The sequence below is a fragment of the Phascolarctos cinereus genome, unplaced genomic scaffold, assembly GCF_003287225.1.
Source record: "Phascolarctos cinereus isolate Bilbo 61053 unplaced genomic scaffold, phaCin_HiC Scaffold_5;HRSCAF=322, whole genome shotgun sequence".
In the NCBI taxonomy this organism is placed as follows: Eukaryota; Metazoa; Chordata; class Mammalia; order Diprotodontia; family Phascolarctidae; genus Phascolarctos; species Phascolarctos cinereus.
The window spans coordinates 479,099,086-479,121,017 of NW_027555958.1; the positions used below are offsets into that span (position 1 = coordinate 479,099,086).

Genomic DNA, 21,932 nt, shown 5'->3' on the forward strand with positions numbered 1-21,932 from the left:
CGACCTAACTCCCGGGCTCTTTCCTACACGTGGGGGTGGGCTGGGGGGAAGGGGTACCTCGATCTCCCAGATGAAGGCATCGCCCTCCTGGACTGACCATCTCCAGAAACTCCTCGTTCTGCAAGATGACATCAAGTCTCTAAGTGGCCTTTCCTCAGATCACCTCCCATGACTTCCTCGGGCTCCCTGGCCAGGCACCTCCCCTCCCCACTTTTTCTGCTTCTTTTTATGTGCTGTCTCCCTCCTTAGAGCTCGAGGGCAGACTGTCCTACCGCTTCCTCTGGAGCCCCAGCGCTCGGCACTTAGCAGGTGCTTAGTCAATGCTGACTATTATTGTCGACTGTTAAGATCCAAAATCTGAGAGTCCTGGAAATCAAGTTAATGTACGTCCTGTCCTGTCCTGTAAGACTACAAGAAAGACTTTAAGGAGGCTGGCTTGAGATAAACAAGTTTGTCCTGTTCTATAACACTGGATAGAAGACGCTAAATCAGAAATCACAGCCTAGATTCCTCCTGAGAAAGTGCTTTATCGTGACTATTAGTCCAGTCATTTAGAAGTGCACAAGGATGCCATGACCCAGATGAGCATTATCTTGGCAACTGGCATGAGAGGCTAAAAAAAAAAAAACATGGCCCTACCGGATCTGATCGTAACACTACCAACGAGGTTTTTTCCCCTCTTCAATGAAGTTTCCTAATTCATTAAAATGTAGGCCAGAAATGCCTCTCACATCCGTTCCAGTTCTAAATCCTAAGAATATACACTATCACCAGACAGATGAAATCATTTCGTGGTGCACCAAAGGGAAACTTATTTTCCTGTCAGGGAAAAGTTTCTGGACCCTGGATTCAGGATCAAACAATCACAGATACGACCAACAATCAGTCAAAAACGCAAAGACTTGATAAATTGTGAAGAACTTTCAAAGATCTCCACACTCTAATAGTTTTAGTGGTGCTATCTGGTTGCTATCAGTGAAACACCAGAAGAAACAAAACTTCAAATAATCCAAAGGGGAGCAGAAAGATGCTTGGCAGGCATAGCTGCATCATGGTACCAGTGAAGACGTGCGTGTAAGCAACAGTGTACGAGGAATCGCAGGCCTAGAATCTTAGGGGAAATGGTTTTGGGTTTTTTTAAAGGAGGAATGAAGGAAGAATGGCAGTCCAGACTTACAGCCGTTATTATCAAAACTACTTTCTACTTGTTTAAAAAAAAAACAAACAGAAAAGTAGGTCAATGGTACTTGATCCAGTCAGGAAGAATCAGGAACAGGCAGACTGAGCAGCCCAACACTGGATTAAACCCCAACAAAGGGAAGGGTTTCCTGCCTGACAAGAGCTGAGAGGAAAGCTGCAGAGAAGCTTAGCCCCAAAGGGTTCCGACCAGTGCCCTGTGCCCTATGCCAAAATAAGCCCCGAGTGAATACGCAATCTCTGCAAAAACAGTCGCATCGTGAAAACGTGCACATGCATCTCCTGGTGATTCTTAACCCAGAGGGTCTGAGACGAACATAAGGAGCACAGCAGACGATCTTGAGAGACAGAAAAATTCCATTTAAAATGACTGCAGGCAGTACCAAGTACTTGGAAGTTTACCTTTCAAGACAAACCCAGGAACTCTATGAACACAATTACAAAGCACTTTTCACACAAATAAAGACTGATCTAAACAAGTGGAGAAATATTAGTTGTTTATGAGTAGGCTGACACGATAAAATAAAGACGACGATTCTACTTCAGTTAATTTACTCATTAGGTGCCATACCAGCCAAACTACCAAAGAACTTCCTCACAGAGCTAGAAAAGAATGACAAAACTCATCTGGAAGAACCAAAGGTCAACAACATCAAGGGAATCGATGACAAAGAAAGGTGAAGGAAGGTGGCCTAGCTCGACCAGATCTCCAACTGCATCACAAAGCGGCAATCATCAAAACTCTCTGGTCCTGGCGAAGAAACAGGGCAGTAGACCAGGGAACAGATTGGGCACACAACACACATGAGCAAATGACCAAGGTAACCTAGGAGTCGATACACCCAAAGACCCTAGCTTTTGGGACAAGAACTAAACATATGACAAAATTGCTGGGAAAACCAGAAAGCAGATTGGAAGAAACAAGGCACAAACCAACACCTCACACCACACACCCACATAAGTCAAAATGGACGGACGATTTAGACCGGGTGATAAAGGGTGATGATATAAGTAAATTAGAGGAGTGTGGAGTATTTTACCTCTCAGATCTTTGGAGAAGAGAAGAGTTTACGACCAAACAAGAGACAGCATTATAGAAATGTAAAATGGCTAATGCTGATTACATGAAATTAAAAAGCTTTGACACTCACAAAATTAATACAGCCAAAATTAAAGGAAAACAGGAAATGGGGGAGGGGGGAATTTTATATTGTTTCTCTGATAAAAGCCTCATTTCTCAAACATGGAGGGAACTGAGCCCAATATATAAAAACATGAGCCATTCTCTAGCTGTTAAATGGTCAGAGGATGTGAACAGGGCGTGCACAGAACAAGAAATCAAAGCTACCAAGAGTCACATGAAAAAATGCTCTACATCACTACTCATCAGAGGAATGCACCTTACACCTAACAGACTGGCTAACGTGACAGAAAAGGAAAATGACATGTTGGAGGGGATGTGGAAAAACTAGGACACTAATGTACTGTTGGTGGAGTTGTGAACTGATCCAACCATTCTGGAGAACAATTTGGGACTGTGCCCAAAGAGCTGCCAAACTGTGCCTACACTCTAACCCTGCAATACCACTACCAGGTCTGTATCTAAAGAGATCAAAGAAAGAAGGGAAGAACCCACATGTACAAAAATATTTATTACAGTTTTTTGTGGTAATAGAGAATTGGAAACTAAGGGGATGCCCACCCACAGGAGAATGGCTGAACAGGCTGTGGTGTGTGATTGTGACAGAACACTATTGTGCTATAAGAAAGGAGGAGCAGGATGGTTTCAGAAAAAACTGAAGACTTACAAGAACTGATGCAAAGTGAAGTGAGCAGAACTAGGAGAACACTGTACACAGAGAACACTGCATGTAACAGCCATGCTGTCAGAACGATCAACTATGAAAGACTTAGCTAATCTGATCAAGACACCAATTCATGACAATTCCAAAGGACTCATGGTGAACAATGAGACCTAACACCAGAGAGAGAACTAATGCACCGAGTGTGGACTGAAGCAGACTTTTTTTACTTCATTTTTCTTGGGGTTTTTTGTCTGTCTTCTTTTACAACTTAGCAAATGTGGAAATGTGTCTTGTATGAGTTCACATGTATAATGAGTATCATATTGCTTGCCTTATCCAGAAGAGGGAAGGGAGAAGGAGGGAAAGAGAATTTAAAATGCAAAATTCTAATATTATGTGAACAGAATGGAATATGTGAGCTGTAAGAAAATAAGTATGAGGAATTCTCAAAGACATGGGCAGATTTTGGTGCCCTATGGAGAGCGAAGCAGGGTCAGAAGAAGCAAGGAGCTCTGGAGGAGATGACGGGTCCGGGGAATGTCTGCTAGGAAACCCAGCGAGTCCAACTGCGCACAAAACAATGACAGGTGAGCAGAAACCCTAATGCCACGCCCTCCACCCATGGACCCAGTTGGCTGTTTAATCGATAGCGTATCTGCCCCGGTCATCAGCAGGCTACCTGAGGAAGCAGAGATGTAGCTCAAGAGGAAGAAGAGGAGAAGGGTAGAGATGGGAAGACAGTGGACAGGGCAGAGCAAGACGCAGCCTCGGGGCTCTCCTCCCACAGGATGTCTGGCCCGCCGTGGAAGGCATAGGCACAGAAATGACCCGGCTCAACAAGCATCTTGTCAATAATATCTATGCCATCCCAGCAGCAGCAGCAGCAGCTCCCATCCAGCACTGGGCATTCTGCTGGAACCAGCCCACTGAGTCCTGGGTCACATGGGGGGCATGGGGTGTCTTCAGCTGGGATCGCAACTCAGCCATTCAGGGTCTAAATCACTCTCTCCTGTATTCCTCCACAATGCCGGCAACGTGAAAGAAGCTTACTCAGGATGCAGATGACCAGCTTGCCACCATCATGGAGCCCGTCTCCTGCAAAGTCCAGATGCTCCGGTATGGCTCAAGCATCACCTTAGATGGCATCCTCACTAAGATGCAACTGGATGAAGCATGCCTATTTGTCCGGACTGGGACCCGCAGCTGGCCCAGTAGCACATGCAGCTAGGCCTCCAGTAAATGTCTTTTAGACTGTCTCTAAAGATAAGAATTGGGCCCCAAACTTAAAGGGAGGAAGAGTACAGAACAGACTGCATTTGCAAAGTGCTGTGGTAGCTTCAGGGATCCCACACTGCCTCCTGGCACAAAAAGCCAGCTTGTCTCAGGGCTCTGAATCCTGGAAAATCCCAATCGTTAGAGTCTAAATCACCAGTGTTCCAAGGAAGGATGGGGACATGCACACTGGTACTGCTATATTTTAGCATATTCCTAAGAAGGACTGGGTAACAGACGTGTCATAAAATACATCATTAAGGACATACAAGACTGGACAATAAAGTGGACCAGTCGACTGGTCATGCAGTGAGAGCCAGAGATACTACACAACCAGCGGATACAGAATCCTAACAACCTACAGCAGGAGTCCCAGAGGATTTACGTCAGGACATGGACCCACAAGAAGGGCTGTGTGACAGGCCATGATCTGGACTGAGACAGGGAGCATCTCATCTGTGGCAACTCCTCCAAGTAGGTATTTGTGTATCTTTGTGTGTGGGGATGCATGCCTCCCTTTCAATATCATGGACGGCCCTCTGAGAAATTTTAGGAAACCTCAAGACAAAAGCAGCTCAGTTTAATAACTATAAAAACTTTCTTATTTAAAAGTAGTGTAAAATCCTATATATCACCAACAAAACCTTGCAATCAGGGACAGTAAGAGATACTCATTTAAAATAACTGCAGACAGAATAAAATATCTTAGAGTACACCTGCCAAAACAAATCCCAGAGCTCTGTGAACAAAATTATAAAAAAACTTTTCATACAAATAATTACAAATAAAATCAATTTGGGGCAGCTAGGTGGTGCAGGGGATAGAGCACTGGCCCTGAAGTCAGGAGGACCTGAGTTCAAATGCAGCCTCAGACCAAACACTTGACACTTACTAGCTGTGTGGCCTTGGGCAAGTCACTTAACCCCAATTGCCTAAAAAAAAAAAAAACCAAATAAAATCAATTTAAATAATTAGAGAAATATTAATTGCACATGTGTAGGCAAGACCAACATAATAAAAATAACAATTTTACCTAAATTATTCAATGCCATCCCAATTAAATACCAATAAATTATTTGACTGAGTTAGGAAAAATAATAACAAAATTCAATTAGAACAAAAGGTCAAGAATATCAAAGCAACTAATGAAAAAAATGTAAAGGAAGGAGGTTTGGTAGTACCAGATTTTAATCTATGTTATAAGGCAGTAATTATCAAAAATTAGCTAAGGAATAGAAAGGTGGATCAGTTTAACAGAGTAGATATACCATATACAGCAGCAAATGCCTACAGTAACATTGTGTTTGACAAGTGTAAAGACTTAAGTTTTGGGGATAAAAATTCATTATTTGATAAAAATTGTTGGAAAAAGTGGAAAGCAGCCTGGCAGAAAGTGAGCATAGACCATTTACCATCTTACACCATTTACCAAGATAAAAGTCAAATGGATCCATGACCTAGATATAAAGGGACATATTACAAGAAAATCAGAAGAACATGGAACATATTACTTATCAAACTTATGGACAGGAGAAGAATTTATGAATAAACAAGAGATAGAGAATGCTGTGAGGTATAAAATGGATAATTTTTGATATCATTACATTTAAAAAGTTTTGCACAAATAAAACCAATGTAGTCAAGATCAGAAGGCAAGCAGAAAATCTGGGGGAAATTTTTATAGATAGTTTCTCAGATAAAGGTCTCAAATCTCAAATATATAAAGAACTTTGTCAAATCTATATGAATACAAGTCATTCCCCAATTGATAAATTGTCAAAGTATATGAACAAGCAGTTATCTGAAGAAGAAATCAAAACAATTTACAGTCATATAAAAATGCTCTAAATCATTATTGATTAGAGAAATGCAGATTAGAACAACCTTGAGATATCATTTGATACCTATCAGATTGGCTGAAATGACTGAAAGGAAAAGCAATAAATGTTGGAGGGAATGTGGAAAAACTGGGACACTAATTCATTGCTGGCAGAACTACAGCCAAACTGAACCCCATCCTGCCCCTGAAGACAACACTATGCTTGCCTCCCCCTGTGCCTGGGTCCCCTCACGCATCCCTGCTAAGACCCAGGCATCCCTGCCAATGAATTCTCTCCCCATCATGGCTCCATGCCGCCACCTCTAGGCAGCGACTCTCCGTGAGAAATGAGGCCCCCTCAACAAGCTGAGGAGAAAAGGAAGCAAGGTCTTGTAGATAACTCCCCTGCAGAGCCTGCATCCTAATAACAGGACGGAAAGGTACAAAGTCAAGATCCCACCATTTGAATGTCTGTGACACCAAAAAAAAAAGCCTTGCAGCCTTCCCTCCAGCTAGGAGGCCTTCCTCTCGGGTACAGATAGGTCAGGTCCACACAAGATTCTCAACCACCTAACGGCCCTCACTCCAAAGAGACCTGTGCCTTCCCCCACTGTGGAGGATGCTTTGCCCAAGCTCCCTCCAGATGAGGAGGGGCTCCACGATGCCGGGCACCATCCAGGGCCTCTGCCAGGTCACTCGGGATGGCTTAAAAGAGACTGGCCTGATGATCCACATAGGGAAACCAAAGACAAAAAATGCCTCGGGGCTGGCCGGTGACGCACAGTGTACACTCGGTACACTGGGTCAGCAGAGTGTGTACGTGCACACACTTAGCCGTCCTCAAACTAAGAGGAAGAGAACATGACAGGGGCTGGTAGCAGAAGTCATGCACTCTTTCCAACATTCACTTTCTCGAAGAGATGCTACAGCATTAGGAGCGGCCACGGACAATGCAGAGTCACAGTGGGCAGGAGGGGGCTGTGCTGTGTCTCCAGGGTGACCTCGGCTCCAGAAATGGCCAAAGGGATACCACTGGGGAACACGGAAGAGGTGAAAAGAGGCTGTCTGGTGCCGGGGTGAGGACACGGGACAACAAAGTGCCAACCCACGAGAGGAAGGTGTCCAGAACAGAGGATAGACCGCAAGGACAACACCCACCCAGGACAAGAAGGCCAAGACGTGCAGCGTACTGCCCTGATGGGGGGATGGGGAGAAAAGATCGGGGAGGAGGGAGAGGAGGGAAGGAGGAGGAAAAGGAGGAAGAAGAGGGAGATGGAGAGGTGGAGGAGGGAGAGAAGGGAGAGGAAAGGGAGAAGAGGAGGGAAAGGAGGAGGAAGAGGATAGGGAGGAGGGAGGAGGAGGAGGGAGGGAGAGGAGGAGGAGAAAGAGAAGGAGAGGTAGATCAGAAAAGGTCAGAAGTGCTGGGGGAAGCCCATGGACTGAGGCTACTTCACAGGGCTCTGGGAGGTGTAGATACCAACAGTCACACTGGGCATGCTCTTCCCCAACAACTACACCCTGATTCTAGGAAAGCACACTCCAGTGTCTATTAGAGGCCAAGCACAGTCAGCCCCTTTCCTAAGGCTTTTATAACAGACTAATATTTTTAAAATCCCTACCTGATCTTACTTTATGAAAATCAATAACCGCTACACAATGGTAATCACCTTTTTATTTAAACAGATTAAAGTGAAATGAACCTGTAAATAAACAAATGCAGTCTAACCCATCTGCTGGCCACTCTTTAACAAAGAAACAAAAAACAGTGTAAATTTTCCAGAAAAAAGTGTCATCTTTCAGTCATAAAATCCATATCTTAATTCTAAATTGAAGCTATTAAGGAAGAGCTCAGTGGTTTGATTTTAAAATTAATGTCTGTGAAGTAACTGTAAAATTTAATTATATTGAAAATCATCCATGTCTTCCCCCATCTGTCTCCCTAGGACAGTCCCCAAAACGATGGCTTGAATCGCTCCCTCTGCCCGCCAAGTCAACGTCTGGGGACAAAATGCCAAGGGGTGTGGGGAAGGCACCAGCTCGAGAACATTCTGCCTCAGTTTATAAACCTCTAACCCAGTGCATGGGCGCTGGAAGCCTGACACTCAGAGGGAGACGTGGGGTAGTTTTGAACATAATCATGTCTCTCCTTTAAATGCTGAGAAGGGGAGGGACAGTCAGCTGGGGAAGGTGGGAAGTAAGGGCAGGGCAAAGGTTCTAAGGCCTGAGACAATGAATCTGAAGGCAAAGCTTCATGGGTGGTGTTCCAAGGGTGGATTTCATGTCGTGAACAGAATGCTGGCCTTAGAATCCAGACGGCTGAGACTCTTAGCCTGCAGAGGAGTGACCAACAGCTTGTGACCTGCATGTAATGGGAATCCCTGAGCTGATGTGGTCTCTGCTCCTTCATGGATCCCCACTTCCCTATCCTAAGGGTCCAGCAAGAACAGTCAAACAAAGAACAGCCCAGAGGCCGGGCTTCCAAACAGACCTCTGGGAGACAAGTGGAGGAAGGTCTGTGCGTATACACCAGCGTGCCTCTGCCTAACGGTGTGATGGTGACAGGAGAGAGGAGGGAAAACACAGGCAGACAGTGGTGGTAGTAACATGTCGGCCTGCCTATATAAACTGGACTATCTTAGTCACCTATCTAAAAAAAAACTTAGCAGGAAGAAACGCGCCCGTTATTCAAAGACACCCTTTTAAATGGGTATGGTAGATTTAGAAATCCTTTAAAACACTGTGACCCACTCCTAAGATAATCACAGCCCTGAAGGAAACAATCAGCTGGGATCTAAACGCAGTGCCTCGGGGCTTCCCTGGGCTCAGTCACCTCCCAGGCTCTTCTCTCTCCTGCTTCAGCTCTCCCTCCTGGTATTCCTCTCTGGAGGGCCCCACCCTGTTGGGAGCCTCGACTAGGGACACACAGGACTTGCCTGCCCCTCCCTGTCTCATTCCTTCCCACCCAGTCAGGCAAGAAGACAGAATTTTAAGTGAGACAGTTGCCAGTGTTGGGCCATCCAAAGCACGGGCAACATGGGGAATCCCTGACACATAAACTGCACCTGATTTCCAAACAGATCATCTTCCCAAAGGTACAAATTTCAGTCAAAAGTTGCTCTGTGTGTGTGTGTGTGTGTGTGTTTAATTCTACAGGATTTAATTCTACATTTTTAAAAAGAGCACACAGACCTACAAATTCTAAAAGCCTTTGCTTCCTTTAACAAGTGGAAACAGGCACTGCTTCTAGCAAAACATCCAACTAAAAAAGTAAAATTTCTCCTTAATGGCAGTATTTGGAAAGCCCTAACTATAATAATTAAAAGCCACAGAAATTCTGAAGAACTCTGACACAAAGACTTTTAATTTATCCTGTTGGTCTACAAGGGTTTGCAAATCAGCAAGGTCCAAAGGCCATAACCATAGCAGTCAACAGACCGTTTAAAATTATTAGCACATCAGGCCCAGCAAGGCAGCAGCTAAGTACTGTTAAAATTACAGTGCGGAACCCAAGTCCCAGCTCCAACCATGGTGCTTTTTTCAGTGATTACAGCTATGCAGAAAGTACAACAGAGTCACTATAATTGGAAATGGAAAAATTGCCGGCACTGCATTCAGTTATACTTTACATGGACTGATAATGGGGGGAAAGGGAGGGCAAAATTGTTTTCTCTGTTCAGTTCCTCAGAAAAATCACACCCTAATGATCATCTTTGGGCTATTTTTCCTAGTCATTTAACAAGCATTATGTGCAAGGACTCAGAATGAAAGTTTCTGAAATTAAGTTTTGTTGTTTAGAAATAAATACAAAAGACAGAATAATTTTGGCCTCACTCTATTTTATAGACTAAGTGAGAAATCTAGTATTACACATAGTCATAGTTTAATACAGTGCTTTGAATAGAGGCAGACAGGCCCAGAATGCCTCAGCACATTGATTTTGTAAAACCTAACAAAAGCAATTATATTTTAAAGACTAAAAAAATCTTGTTTATTTCAAAGAGAGAAAAAATAAAGCAAACCTGGTGAATTATCTGAGCCACAGGAAGCTGTTCAGCGTAATTAAGTGGTTCTGCTAGCTCTTCATCCTTCTGGCATTTGAGGTGACTGGGGAAAAAATTGAAAACATAAAAATAACATAAATGCTCAAACATATTAAATGCTGATATTGGAAAATACAAAGTTAAATATAACTTTAAATGTCATTTATTATTAAATTCAAATTTAACACAAATGCTCACACTACTCTAAAATTCAGTATTTATCAAACATCTTTGAAAAAAACATTCATAGCAGAAGGTAAAATCTAATTTCTTATATGCCAGTGGACCATTCTAGCTGTCTCCTTCACATCCCTCCACCCTCTCCGGCCCCCGGCTCTTCTTCAAAGTCCCACATTAGTTACATGTTGCAGCTTATTTGTACCCATCATGCACTTAGAGACTACTGGACGCCATGTCTCCCCGCCACATGCAACACCAGCAGGACACTGATATTAAAGAGACAGGATTTCGTTTCAGAGGGAAGTCTCAGGGGCATCAAAAGCAAAGACAATTCAGCCTGCTCTTCTCCTGAGCCGGACTCATCCAAGAGATGACAGGAAAAATGAAAAGAGCCCTCTAGCCCATTTGGTAGCTCCCTTGGGATGAATCTAATAGGATGGGCAGGCATGGATGGGCCTCCATCTACATTTACAGGAAGGAAGAACCAAACGGATGCGACTGAATTGTAGATCCACCTCAGTATCTGCCCATGTAATTATGAGGGTGAATGCAGATCCCACTGGATCTGACACTGTATCTACTACTGTCAGCATCTGAGAATTCCTCTATGGCAAACCTACACATGAAAACAAATGCAATCTTCAATGAAGTGATTCCATGCTACACATTCTGTGGCTCTATTTCAATGAATTTTTTTCTAGTGAAATATAAGATCCTGACATAAAATAGCAAACAAGGTATGGGGCCTTAGTTTTAAGCAGTCTACTTTCCCAAAATAAAGATCATTCTGATCCTATTTCACTATATTACTTAACCATATTGAATATTAAGAAGGGCCCTTAACAGAGGGTGATCTTTTTTTCTTTTTCAATGAATTTTTTACTGATTTGTCAAGCCCCCAAACTATTTTTTGTCCAAACTCCATGGGAAAAATTAATAATACAACACAACACAGCCCAGTCCTTGAGGCTTGATCTATAGAGAAAAGAGAATATTCAGTCTTAGCAGCACCTTTCTAGGGAGGAATAAAGATATTTAAAAGATCAACAACCCATTAAGAGGCATGAATGAAGAATATTTTCTATTACCAACTAGAACTTAAACTACTGAATGAAGACGCCTTAAACTAAATGCAGAGACATATGCATTACATCAAAGTTAATGAAGAAAAGTAATTAACTTATTAAACACCTACTCAGGCAGGGCAGATACAAGCTCCAAGAAGGAGCCATGCCCAACATGAAAGAGCCACTTTATTCTCCCATCCCAACTTCACAATTCAAGTGGTTCTACCTCCTTCTATGAAGCTACCACACAAATTTCACTGTAAAACGGGTCCTCAATAACACTCAAACACAGACTACCCACGCTGCATTTGTGGTCACCAAGCCACCTTTCTGTCCAACCAGTTATGGCGAAGCAGCCCAGCTCACAGGCTCTCCTCAGCAAAGGAGAGTGAAGTCATTGGAACTTGTCTCTCCATGGGCCCCAAGGCAACAGCAACTTCCTTCCATGGGACTGTGGGTCCCCTTGACTCAGTCTTTGACCACTGGGAAGGAACTGCATCTTCTGGGCCAAGGCTCCTTGGAGTGGACTGAAAAAGTCCAGAAAGTCCATCACAAGCTCGCTGAGATGCTTCAGCCTCATCCACAGCATTTCAGAGGTGAGAGGGAACTCAGAGGTCTCGCCATCACCTCCACCTGACCAGAAATCGCCCAGGACAAGCCAAGCCGTTCACAAGTATTTATGGCTGCCTTCCATGGGCGAGTGGAGCCACACACAGGGGCGGTCAGGACCAACCCCTGAGAGGAGTGGGCTGCCTCAGGAAGTGGCGGATCACCCTTCACTGGAGAGCTTCAAGGAGACCTGCACGACCGTGTATTTTTCGGGTATGTAGAGGAGGGAACAGATGCCAACAGCCTTGCCCGACTCAAAATTCTGTGATTCAAAGGCCTGAACACTGGGCAACTTCCATGAAGAGGTGGGCACGAGGTAGAACTGTGAGACCGATGCTGGCAGAGCCAGCCAAGAAGCCACGCCAAAGCCCATCTCATCAACGCACTCTTTTTCACAAGAGGCAAATGACGAACAAAGCAGGCAGCAAAAGGCATTGCCAAAAAGGAATGAACGGAGGAGGGGTGCCACAGAAATCCCTCTGCAGTCCCAGAGGGAGAGTCAGCCACCGGGCGCCATCAAAGCCCCTTTCACTCAGGCCTGCATCGGCTGAAAGAGCGCCCCACAATCGACCAGGGGGGACACCTGAAGTGAAACAGACCTACACGTCGGGCAGCATCAGAGTCTGAATCCTATTACTGATTCTACTACTGTTCCCTCCCATAACAGATGGAGACTGGAGGCAAAGAGCTGGGTTCAAACCTGGCCTCAGACTCTGACAGGCTCTGGGCATATCTGCCTCAGTTTCCTCAACTGTAAAATGGAGATAATAATAGCAAGATGCTTAGCACAGTGCCTTGCACACAGCCAGTGTTCACTGAATGCCTGCTTCCTTCCTTCCTTCCGTAAATAATCCTAAGGGCCATAATTAAAATTGTCTCACTAATGATCCAATGCCTCTAGGATCCCCCAAATAGAGGGAGGGGCTCCCAGTGTGGCTCTTGTACATCCACTCCATAACTCTCTGGTTTCAGGCCTACCCAACGTACTCTGGGCCTTTTTCTAAAAACGTCTCCTGACTTGACATTGATGCACTGGTCATCTCTTGCTCTTGCTCCATGACAGGCCCCATTTCTTTAATGGCATCTTTTCAACCACTTTTGGGTAGAGTTCTTAGCCCGACTCTCTTCTAAAAGCTATTCTGTTCTTTGTTACTATCATTTCCCAACAGTCCCTGACTCCAGGCCCTCCTTTTACAACAAACACCATTAAACAAACCAACAAACTGTCTCCTTCACAAAGTTCTTCCATACTGGTTGGCACCAAAACCCCTGGTCCTGCTTTTGTACTGATTGAGCTGCGCAATGAAAGCTCCTTCAGGGCAGGGACCACCCTCCTTCTGTACTTGGTTCTCTAGGTGGCTGAGAGACCCTTCCTCACTAACACTTGTTTTCCACTGACTCTGCCCAGCCCTCCCCAAGGTGAGGAGATAGAGTCACCACAGGTGGGGGTCACTGGCAGCCTTCCAAATGCGGAGCAGACCCAGGACCAGAATTCTGGGGTCTTTGTGGTCCGTTTCCAGGTTGTCCTCTGTGTACAGATGTTCTCTGAATTCTTCCCGTCTGTGGAACCCAAGAGCATATGTGCCATGACCCCCAAGAGACAGGCTGCCCCTTTGCTTAAAGGCCCTCACAACAACAGATCGACTGCTACCCAGATTTCTTATACATATTCAGTACACATTTTTCTTCAAAGCATTTTGGGTGACTTCCATCTTTAATTCTCCAGAGATCAGATATTCCTCCATGCGTGGCATGTCCGCTGCCACAGCTCCTGAAGACCCAGGAAAGGCAGTTCTTGACAAGAGTCCCCAGCGCCCTCAAACACTTCATCAGCGTCACAAATGGACATGCTAGCAGGTGCCCTGGCACAGCTCGGCCCCCGTCCCCTCCGGAGCAGGGATCCTCTGTTGGACTCATCAGGCTTGCAGCCAAAATCTCTTCCATGGCTTTCCTCCCCTTGGAATGCGAACTCCAGGAGAGCAGGGGCTGGTTTGTTTTACTGATCATGGTGCTTCAGAGCTCTGCACACAGCAGACAACACTTCCATTGGTTTGTCTAAGCAGACATGCTGACAAACAAGCTGCTCATGCAATCACATAACAGAATCACAGAATCTTAGACTTGGCAGGAGCATCTCCAGGCACCTAGGATGTCCCTGAGCTAAAGGAATACACCCAATGAGCGGTTGCTGAGCCTCTACTTGGAGACCTACTTCCAACAAGGGAAAGCTCACCATCTCTCAACCTGAGGATGGTTTCCCTGATATCAAGCCCACAGCCCATCTGACAATGATCGTCTATTGTTCCAAACTCTGCATGTTCCCTTCCACACCGAGACCAGTCCACCATCAACAGCAGGGCCAAGGGAAGGGAAGGGCACGCGTCCCTCTGGCATCTTCTGGGAATCCTGTTCGGGACCGTGTGACCATTACATCTGACCACCTTTGTGGCACATAATCAACCCTCTGTAGGTGTTTGTTTCATGTTGCCGGATGATCTCTGCACTGGTCCTCATCTCCTCTTTCCTTAATTCCTGGAGGCATTCCTTTCATGAGCCATTCTTAGAGAATATGTTCTCTCCCCACTCCCCCTTCACCAAAGAGACCTAGCCAAATGCTGTCAGAGAGAAGCGGGTATCACTGCCGAGGCTGCAGAGTGGTTTTCTCTTTGGAATCGATGTTCCCTGTTTTATTTGACTGCGCTGTTGAGTCTGTTTTTCCGCCTGTCCTGGTTTCAGGCCCAATGCCATGTCACCATGACTTTACTGTAATCAGTTTCCCCAACCCTCAATGATGCCTGTATCAAGGACTAAAGACAGGAAGCCCAAATGGAAGCAAATAGGGGAGGTACACAAACCCAGAATTTGGAGTCAGAGGGCACAGGTTCAAATCCTACCTGTGTGACCTCAGGCAGATAGCCCCCTTCTCCTCTCTCACCCTCATTCTGCTCTTCCATGAATGAAGACAGCTGGACTGGAGAGCTTGAAGGTCCCTCCAGCTCTAAGTCTAAGATGCCATGATCCCCTCCCATGCAGTTCCCTCGACCCCCTTCACGGGTGATTAGGGCCTTCAACCTCACCTTCCTCTCCCCACCAAAACCTGTCTTCTAATAATCCTTCGTTCTCAGGTATCAAGGCCTTTAGACAGCATTCTCCACCAGGAGGCCTCCAATGTCCTAGGCACTTCTCTATGGAGGATTTATGGTAAAAACATGGACAACAGTAACACAGATAAACCGGCATGGAGATTTTTGTCCACACTAATGAAATCATGGATCAAAGTATCAAAGTAACTTATAAAACTGCAAACTGATTTAATAATATAGGCTGAGGGTGGAAGAAGACAGAGTAATGATTTACAATCAACTCCACTTTATCCTGATGTCCTTGTGAGCAGGGGAAGGGCAAGACAGAGAAAGGATAACTGAAGGGCTGAAAAAAAAAACCCATCTCCTACCACCACCTTTTTTCTAAGAGTATTTTAAACAATCAGTTCAGATGACTTGAGATCGATTTCCTTTCTCTTCTCTTCCTCCTCTCCGGTGATGGCGACAAACACTGAAGCAGCCAGAATAGCAGTCAGAAGAGCGAGGTTCACACCTCCAGCCCCGCCTTCCTGCCTGTATTCACCCTCAAGCAAACACTTCAGTTTGGGGGTGGGAGGGGGGGGCGGTTTGCAGGAGTTTCCTCAGCTGTAAAAATGAGGATTCAGACTCAATGACTTCAAAGGTCCTGCCCAGAACTGGGTCAAGGACCCTACCACCCTAGGAAGGAAAAGTGAACAAAGAAGAACCCAATCAATCTTCTAAGTCCTAAGTCTTTTGCCGTGGGCTTGTTGATGAGGTGCATGGAGCCAAATGGGGAAAGCCCTGGGACATGTAGGGAAAGCCGGGCTTTGGACTCTGACTGCAACATCAAAGACGGCACTTGTGCATGTGTCCCGTTGAATGGAGGCTTACAATCAGAGCTCAGAGGCTTTTAGTGACTTCTTCCCCTCAAGCTCTCCTTCCATTGTGGGCTCTAAATGGGCACCCCTCCACACCAAGTGTCAATCGCAATGACACACATGTGCACTGAGGACAGACACAAAGGACAGAGAATCCCTGTTCTCAAGAATCCTCCACACAGAAAAGGGATGGCAGCCAGAGAAAGGTGCTTGGTAACTGGTGTGGAACCACACAGGATTGACCAGAAATGCCCTTTTCAGAAGCAATGGTGGTCATCCATCAATTGCTAGTCAGAATATGAGGCAGAATGTGGAGGGAAGAACAAGGGAGGTAAACAAACAGCAGCAGGGAAGTGGGTCTGGGGCCAGCGAGAAGGGGCACTGACTCATCAATTAGGACAAAGTAGCACCAGGGTGGTGGTTCAGAAGCTGAAGGAAACCCTGGCCTGCTCTCAGCAGGTCTGGTGATTCAGAGAAAGAGCTATGGCAGGACAGAATGGAGGGCTGGCTGGGATGGGGAGCCTGGCCTGGGTCTGTGGCCAGCTAGCTAGAGTAAGTGAGATCTGTTTACACTGGCTAACATCAATCAGGGCAGGCTGCTGGAAAGCTGAGTGAATTAAGTCACCCAGGGCCTGGGCAAGCACACAGATAAGTAAATACAATGAATACACAAAGGTATCAAAGTCATTTCCAGAGAGACAGAGCAATAACACTTGGTGAGATTAGGAAAGGCCAAATGTGTGACCCTGGAATCCCTGAAGTGATGAAACTGTCCCCCACCAGCTCCCAAGCTACACACTGTCTATGCAGAAATCAGCCAGTGATTCATCAGTACTTCTGTTCCCATAATCTATGGGCATCAAGATGTCTCTCCCTGATTGCTCTTCTCCCCTCTAGGAAACCCAATTATAGCTTAAAACTTCAAACTCCCCTCCCTCCGGAAAGGAAGTGCCTTCTCAGTATGTTAATTAAACATCAGCCTGCATTTTGTTTATTTGTCTTTCTAGTCACCCGACTAGACCTCTTTTCTTTGGCTGTTTTACAAATCCAAGGTTACTATGGAAATGGAAGTCCTCTTTCGGTAAGGCAGGTTTTTTGGAAAACCTGAACAATTTTAGTGCTGGCCTGGGTGGATTTTTGGTCTAGGCTCTTCCAGTGTCTGACTTTCTCATTAATTCCCTGGACAGAACTTAGTTCTTTGATGACACTGGCAACCCCTGCTTTTCAACACTTGGCATTTTGATGCTCTCTTCATTTAACGCTATCAATCAACACACCAAAGTCCCGGCGCTGTGCCTTGGTGCTGAGGATGCTGCCTGTTGTAAACACAGGCCCCAATATCAGAAATAACTCAGAGGCCTCACTCCGGGATGAAGTGAGTCTGGGGTTCTTGAAGACCACAAGCACTACTCTGCAAGTTCCAGAAAGTCCTGCCATGATGGGAAGGGTTGCACAAATCCAAGAACCAGCAGAGATCAGAGAGGTATCCCCCAAAGCCTGGCCAATGATGGTGCTGGACTGTTTCAGCAACATCAGCACCAAGACTGCTGACTACAACTTCTGGGGCTTTTTGATCAGCTGACGGAGCAGCCAAATGGCAAAGTCGAACCCCTGAAGCACCGATGTTAGAATCACTCAGCTTTATACAGGTCTTTACTCTCACAGGCTTTTCTCAGAATAACGGTGAAGGAGACAGCAATACCATTACTACGTCCACTTTACAGATGAAGAAAGTTAGGCTCAGACGCCAACAAGACCCCAAGGCACCAAACAGGAACAAATCCTCTAACGTGCCCACCATCACACAGCTGGTGAGTGTCGGCATCTTACTGGAAGCCAGACGTCCTGACTCCAAGGTACAGGAGAAGGTTGGAAAAAGAAGACTGCCAATGGTAATCAAGGGTGAACGGGACAGGAAAAGGCCATCAGACGTGTCGATAAAGATAACGAGTAACACTGGGGAGAGTCGCCTCGGAGTCCTGATGGGAATGGAACTAGAAAGACACTCGAGTGAGTGGGTGGTAAGAAAGCATAACAAACAAGTGTAGACTCCTCTCTCTAGGCCTCTGGAAGTGGAGAACAGAAATCAGACAGTGGCATGAAGAGGTAGGAGAGTCATGGCTGACTGGTTTGGGGTGGATTTGTTCTGTTTTATTTTGGGATAGAGGATCATGTTTGTACACTCAGTAGAGGGTGAGACGTGGAAGATACAGAAATGAGACAATGACTGATGAAGCCAGGTTACAGAGGAGGTGTGACTGAGGTCCAGGTTAATGGAACAGCTGTAGCCAAACGGAACACCCCCTCTTCCTGTGGGAGAAGATACTGAGGGGTGTCTTTGAGGAAAGCTGCCTGTGGGTTAGGGGCTTACAGATTCTGGCGATTCAAGGGAAGAATATCAGCGAATCATAGATACAAAACTGGAATGTACCTGAGAGATCATCTAGTTCAGGCAGAGATAGAGAAACCAAGGCCCAGGGAGGCTGGAGCATGTTCATGGTCACTCAGCGAGCAAGTGACCAAACTCCCATGTTCTGGACACCTCAAAGTCAGTGATATCATTTCACAGCTTACTCTGCACCACAGTCCCTATTTTCTGGTTGAGGACCCCAAGGCTCAGAAACCCAATGCAGCCAGTGAACCCAGAAAAGGCCAGTAACTGGCAGCACCAACACTCTGAGCCGGCATCCCTGCACCTATGCGCCTGCATCAGGGACACGCCTGCATCAGCGATGTGCATGGCTGTGCAGGGGCAGCACAAGCAGACGTTCTAATTGTAACCCCAGGCTCTCTTCATCACCCCATGCCATCACCCCCAGAAAAGATAGGCCAAACATGGAGAGGAAAAGAGAAGAGGAAGTGATGTCGACTTAAAGAAAGGCTCCAGGCAGGTGGCCATTCTCCCCTTTTAAGCACTATGGTCATTCACTTGTAGTTTCCATTTTTAAATTATAAGTCGAAATTTGACCCATCTCTCTTTTTCTGGAGGATCTGAATCCATCCATAACTCCCAACTGGACAGACAATAGAGCAACATGTTTCTAAATAAATTAACCATTAGTAAAAGCTAAGAAATAGAAAAAAATACAATGAAACTCAGTATTCCAGTTGGTAGTAAAGGGGAAAGACCCGATGTTCCATTCTAAAGGGAGGTATTCAATGCACTGTCCGCTGGTGGCTGTTCTGCTCCAAGTCCCCAGACGGAACCCAGAGCTCCAGCATGGCAGCCTTCTTCCCATTCAGTGCCAGTACTGTAGTCATACTTTGGATAAATCTATGGTAACCATCAAAAAATAAGCCTTGAAGCTGAGATGTCACTATGCTTGAGATGAGATAAGCCAAGAATGACTGTTCTGTAAATATGAGATGCTACCTGATACAAGAGGACTCACCTAGCAAACAGCTAACAAGTGAATCGCTTCCATTGCACACCTCAGAACAGCCCAGCCGGAGATGCCAGTCCTGGCTCCCTGCTCTGCCTGGCAGCCTCAGTGGTATAAGCAGCACAATGACAGCCACAGCATCCACCAAGGGCACAGAGGGGTCAACATCTCAATCTCAGCGTTCTTGGAGTCTTCACTTGTTTCCAGGAGTGTTTCATGAAAGAGAGCTTGTTTTCTGCCACATTCCTATGATTTAACCTATGATTTAGTTATACTGTGCACCAGCACGCGGTTCCTACTCGGCGTGTGGACAGCATCAAAGGATGGGTATGATCTCTCTCTGCATACACACTTTGAATTCCTATGAACTGATCATTTTAAGGGAAGTAGGAGAACCTCTATGAAAACAAGTACCATCCTTTGCAAACACCGGGGTGAAGCAAACATCTTCTTTAGCATATACAAATCCCCAGAAACAAAAAGTACTCCATGATGGCTTGATGTCGGCGTGGAAGGAGCTCTATAACACAGCATTCCAGGGAGCAATGCAGAAACACAACAAGGCATAGGGAGTATGGCGGATGATGGAGTCTGGACCCAAAAAGACCCAGATAGGTCAGAGTCCTGATCTAGGCCATGTTCTTAAAAGGAGGATCAGTAAGGAAGCAGGGATCACAAAAGATGTCAGGGCTTCTTCAGAAAAAAGTGACGCTAGACTAGTGTTATCTGCTTTTATTTCTGATGGCATGGCTAGGTGGATGGGTCAGGGTATGCTCCAGATACCGATGACACAGATTTCAGCAAAGTGTTTAACATCACTCATGCTCATCTTATAGAAAAGACAGAGAGAAGTGGTCTAGGGTCAGCCCGGCCTGAAAGGCTGGGTGTACAGATCAGTCACCAGTTTGGAAGAAAGTCTCCAGTGGTGTGCTCAAGGGATCTATGCTCAGCCTTGGGTTGCTTTACCATTTTTAGCAGTGGCTTGGCTGGAAGTAGAGGGACAGCTGATACTGTCTCTTGATACAGGACAAGCCCTCACAGCAGCTCCAAGACCATAGGGCCAAAGATGAAGTTTAACAGAGCTGAATCTAAAGTCTTATGTATGGGTCCACAAAAGCCACTCAATTAGTATACAGTGGGGAAGGGCCTGAGATCAGGGAGATGCGAGCCTGAGAGGGGGACATGATAAACCTAGCTCACATCAGTGAAGGTTACTCTGTGAAAGAGAGATTTGCTTCATTCTCATTGGCCACAGGGAAGAAAAGGAAGCCTAGTGGATGGCAGGTGCAAAGAGATGAATTTCAGTGTAATTAAATGTAATCTGAGCTTTCTAAACGTCAGGCCCCTCCCAAAGTAGAATGGGACACCTGGAGACGAGAGGTCTTCATGCCAGGGCCTTCCCAAGAGTGACTCCTGGTCCATGGGGGATGACTGACGGCCTCGGGGGTCCCTTCCAGCGCTGAGAATCCAGATGGGGCGGCACAAGTCACTCTGACCATATCACGCTGCTGAACTCCTCCCCCCAAAGTTACCCGTGATCACTGTCTTCCAATCCAATGGCCTTTTCTCATCCCTCTGAGCACTTTTGCAACATCTGACACTGGCCCATCTCCTCCAGGACATCCTCTCCTCCCTGGACTGCTCATGACAGCGCCTTTTCCTCTCCTTTTCCCTCCTAACCATCTGACCACTCCAGCCAAAGCCTCCTTTAGAGAAGGCTCCGAACTGTCCAGCTAACTTCATTTCCCATCAGCTGCTCTGCTTGGATTCAACTCCACAATATCATGCCCCCATGGTGAGTACCCTCTGGTGCCTCCTCTTCATCTTCCTTCTATGTCTTGTCTTCCCCCATGAGAATGTAAGCTCCTTGAGGGCAGGGACTGTCCTTTTCTATTTGTATCTCTGGTGCTTAGCACAGCACCTGACACAGAGCAGGCACTTAATGTTTACTAACTCTTCTCAGGCCCTTTTTGGGATCAATAGTCATGCTTCCTTCCCCTCCGCCCCGTCTGCTGACTCTGGGTATGCCTCAAAGCTCTGTCCTGGGCTCTCTACACTCCGTCTTGGTGACCCCATCAGTTCCCAAAGGTCCAATCATCATCTTTCTGCAGATCCAATCTTAGTCTCCTGGGCTCTCGTCCCAAATCACCAACTGTTGATCACTTTGAACTATGTGCTCTATGACAAATCTCAAACTGAACATGTTCCGAAGAGACCTCGCTTTTCTTCCAATCCTTTTTCTATCCAGAGCATCCCCACCCTTAAATTCACTCAGGTTTGCAACCTCAGCCTCATCCCTGACTTCAATCTCCCTCACGCCACATAACCATTCACTAGTTAAGCCTTCAGGACTCTATCTACCTAGGCCACCACCTAGTTCAGAGCTTTATCGTCTCTCACCTGGATTATTACAACAGCTTCCTAAATCAGTCTCCCAAGGTCAAGTCTCCACCATCTTGAATCCAATTTCCACACAGATGTCAAAGTGATATTATCAAAGCACAGGTCAGTCATGTCATCCCTTGGCTCAGAAAGGTCAGGGGGCTGCTTCCTGCCTCTGGGATAAACTACTAAGACTTTACCTCCAAAGCCCTTTACCACCTGGCTCTGACCTACC

General features: G+C 45.9%; 1 protein-coding gene across 1 annotated transcript in view; it reads right to left on the minus strand.

The window, feature by feature from the left end:
• Window positions 1–21,932, minus strand: part of PIGK (phosphatidylinositol glycan anchor biosynthesis class K) — a 90,961-nt gene that overhangs the window by 16,252 nt on the left and 52,777 nt on the right. Inside the window, exon 10 of the mRNA XM_020968541.2 lies at window positions 10,113–10,197. Coding sequence (XP_020824200.1) covers window positions 10,113–10,197 — 85 coding nt within the window. The remainder of the gene's footprint in view (window positions 1–10,112; window positions 10,198–21,932) is intronic.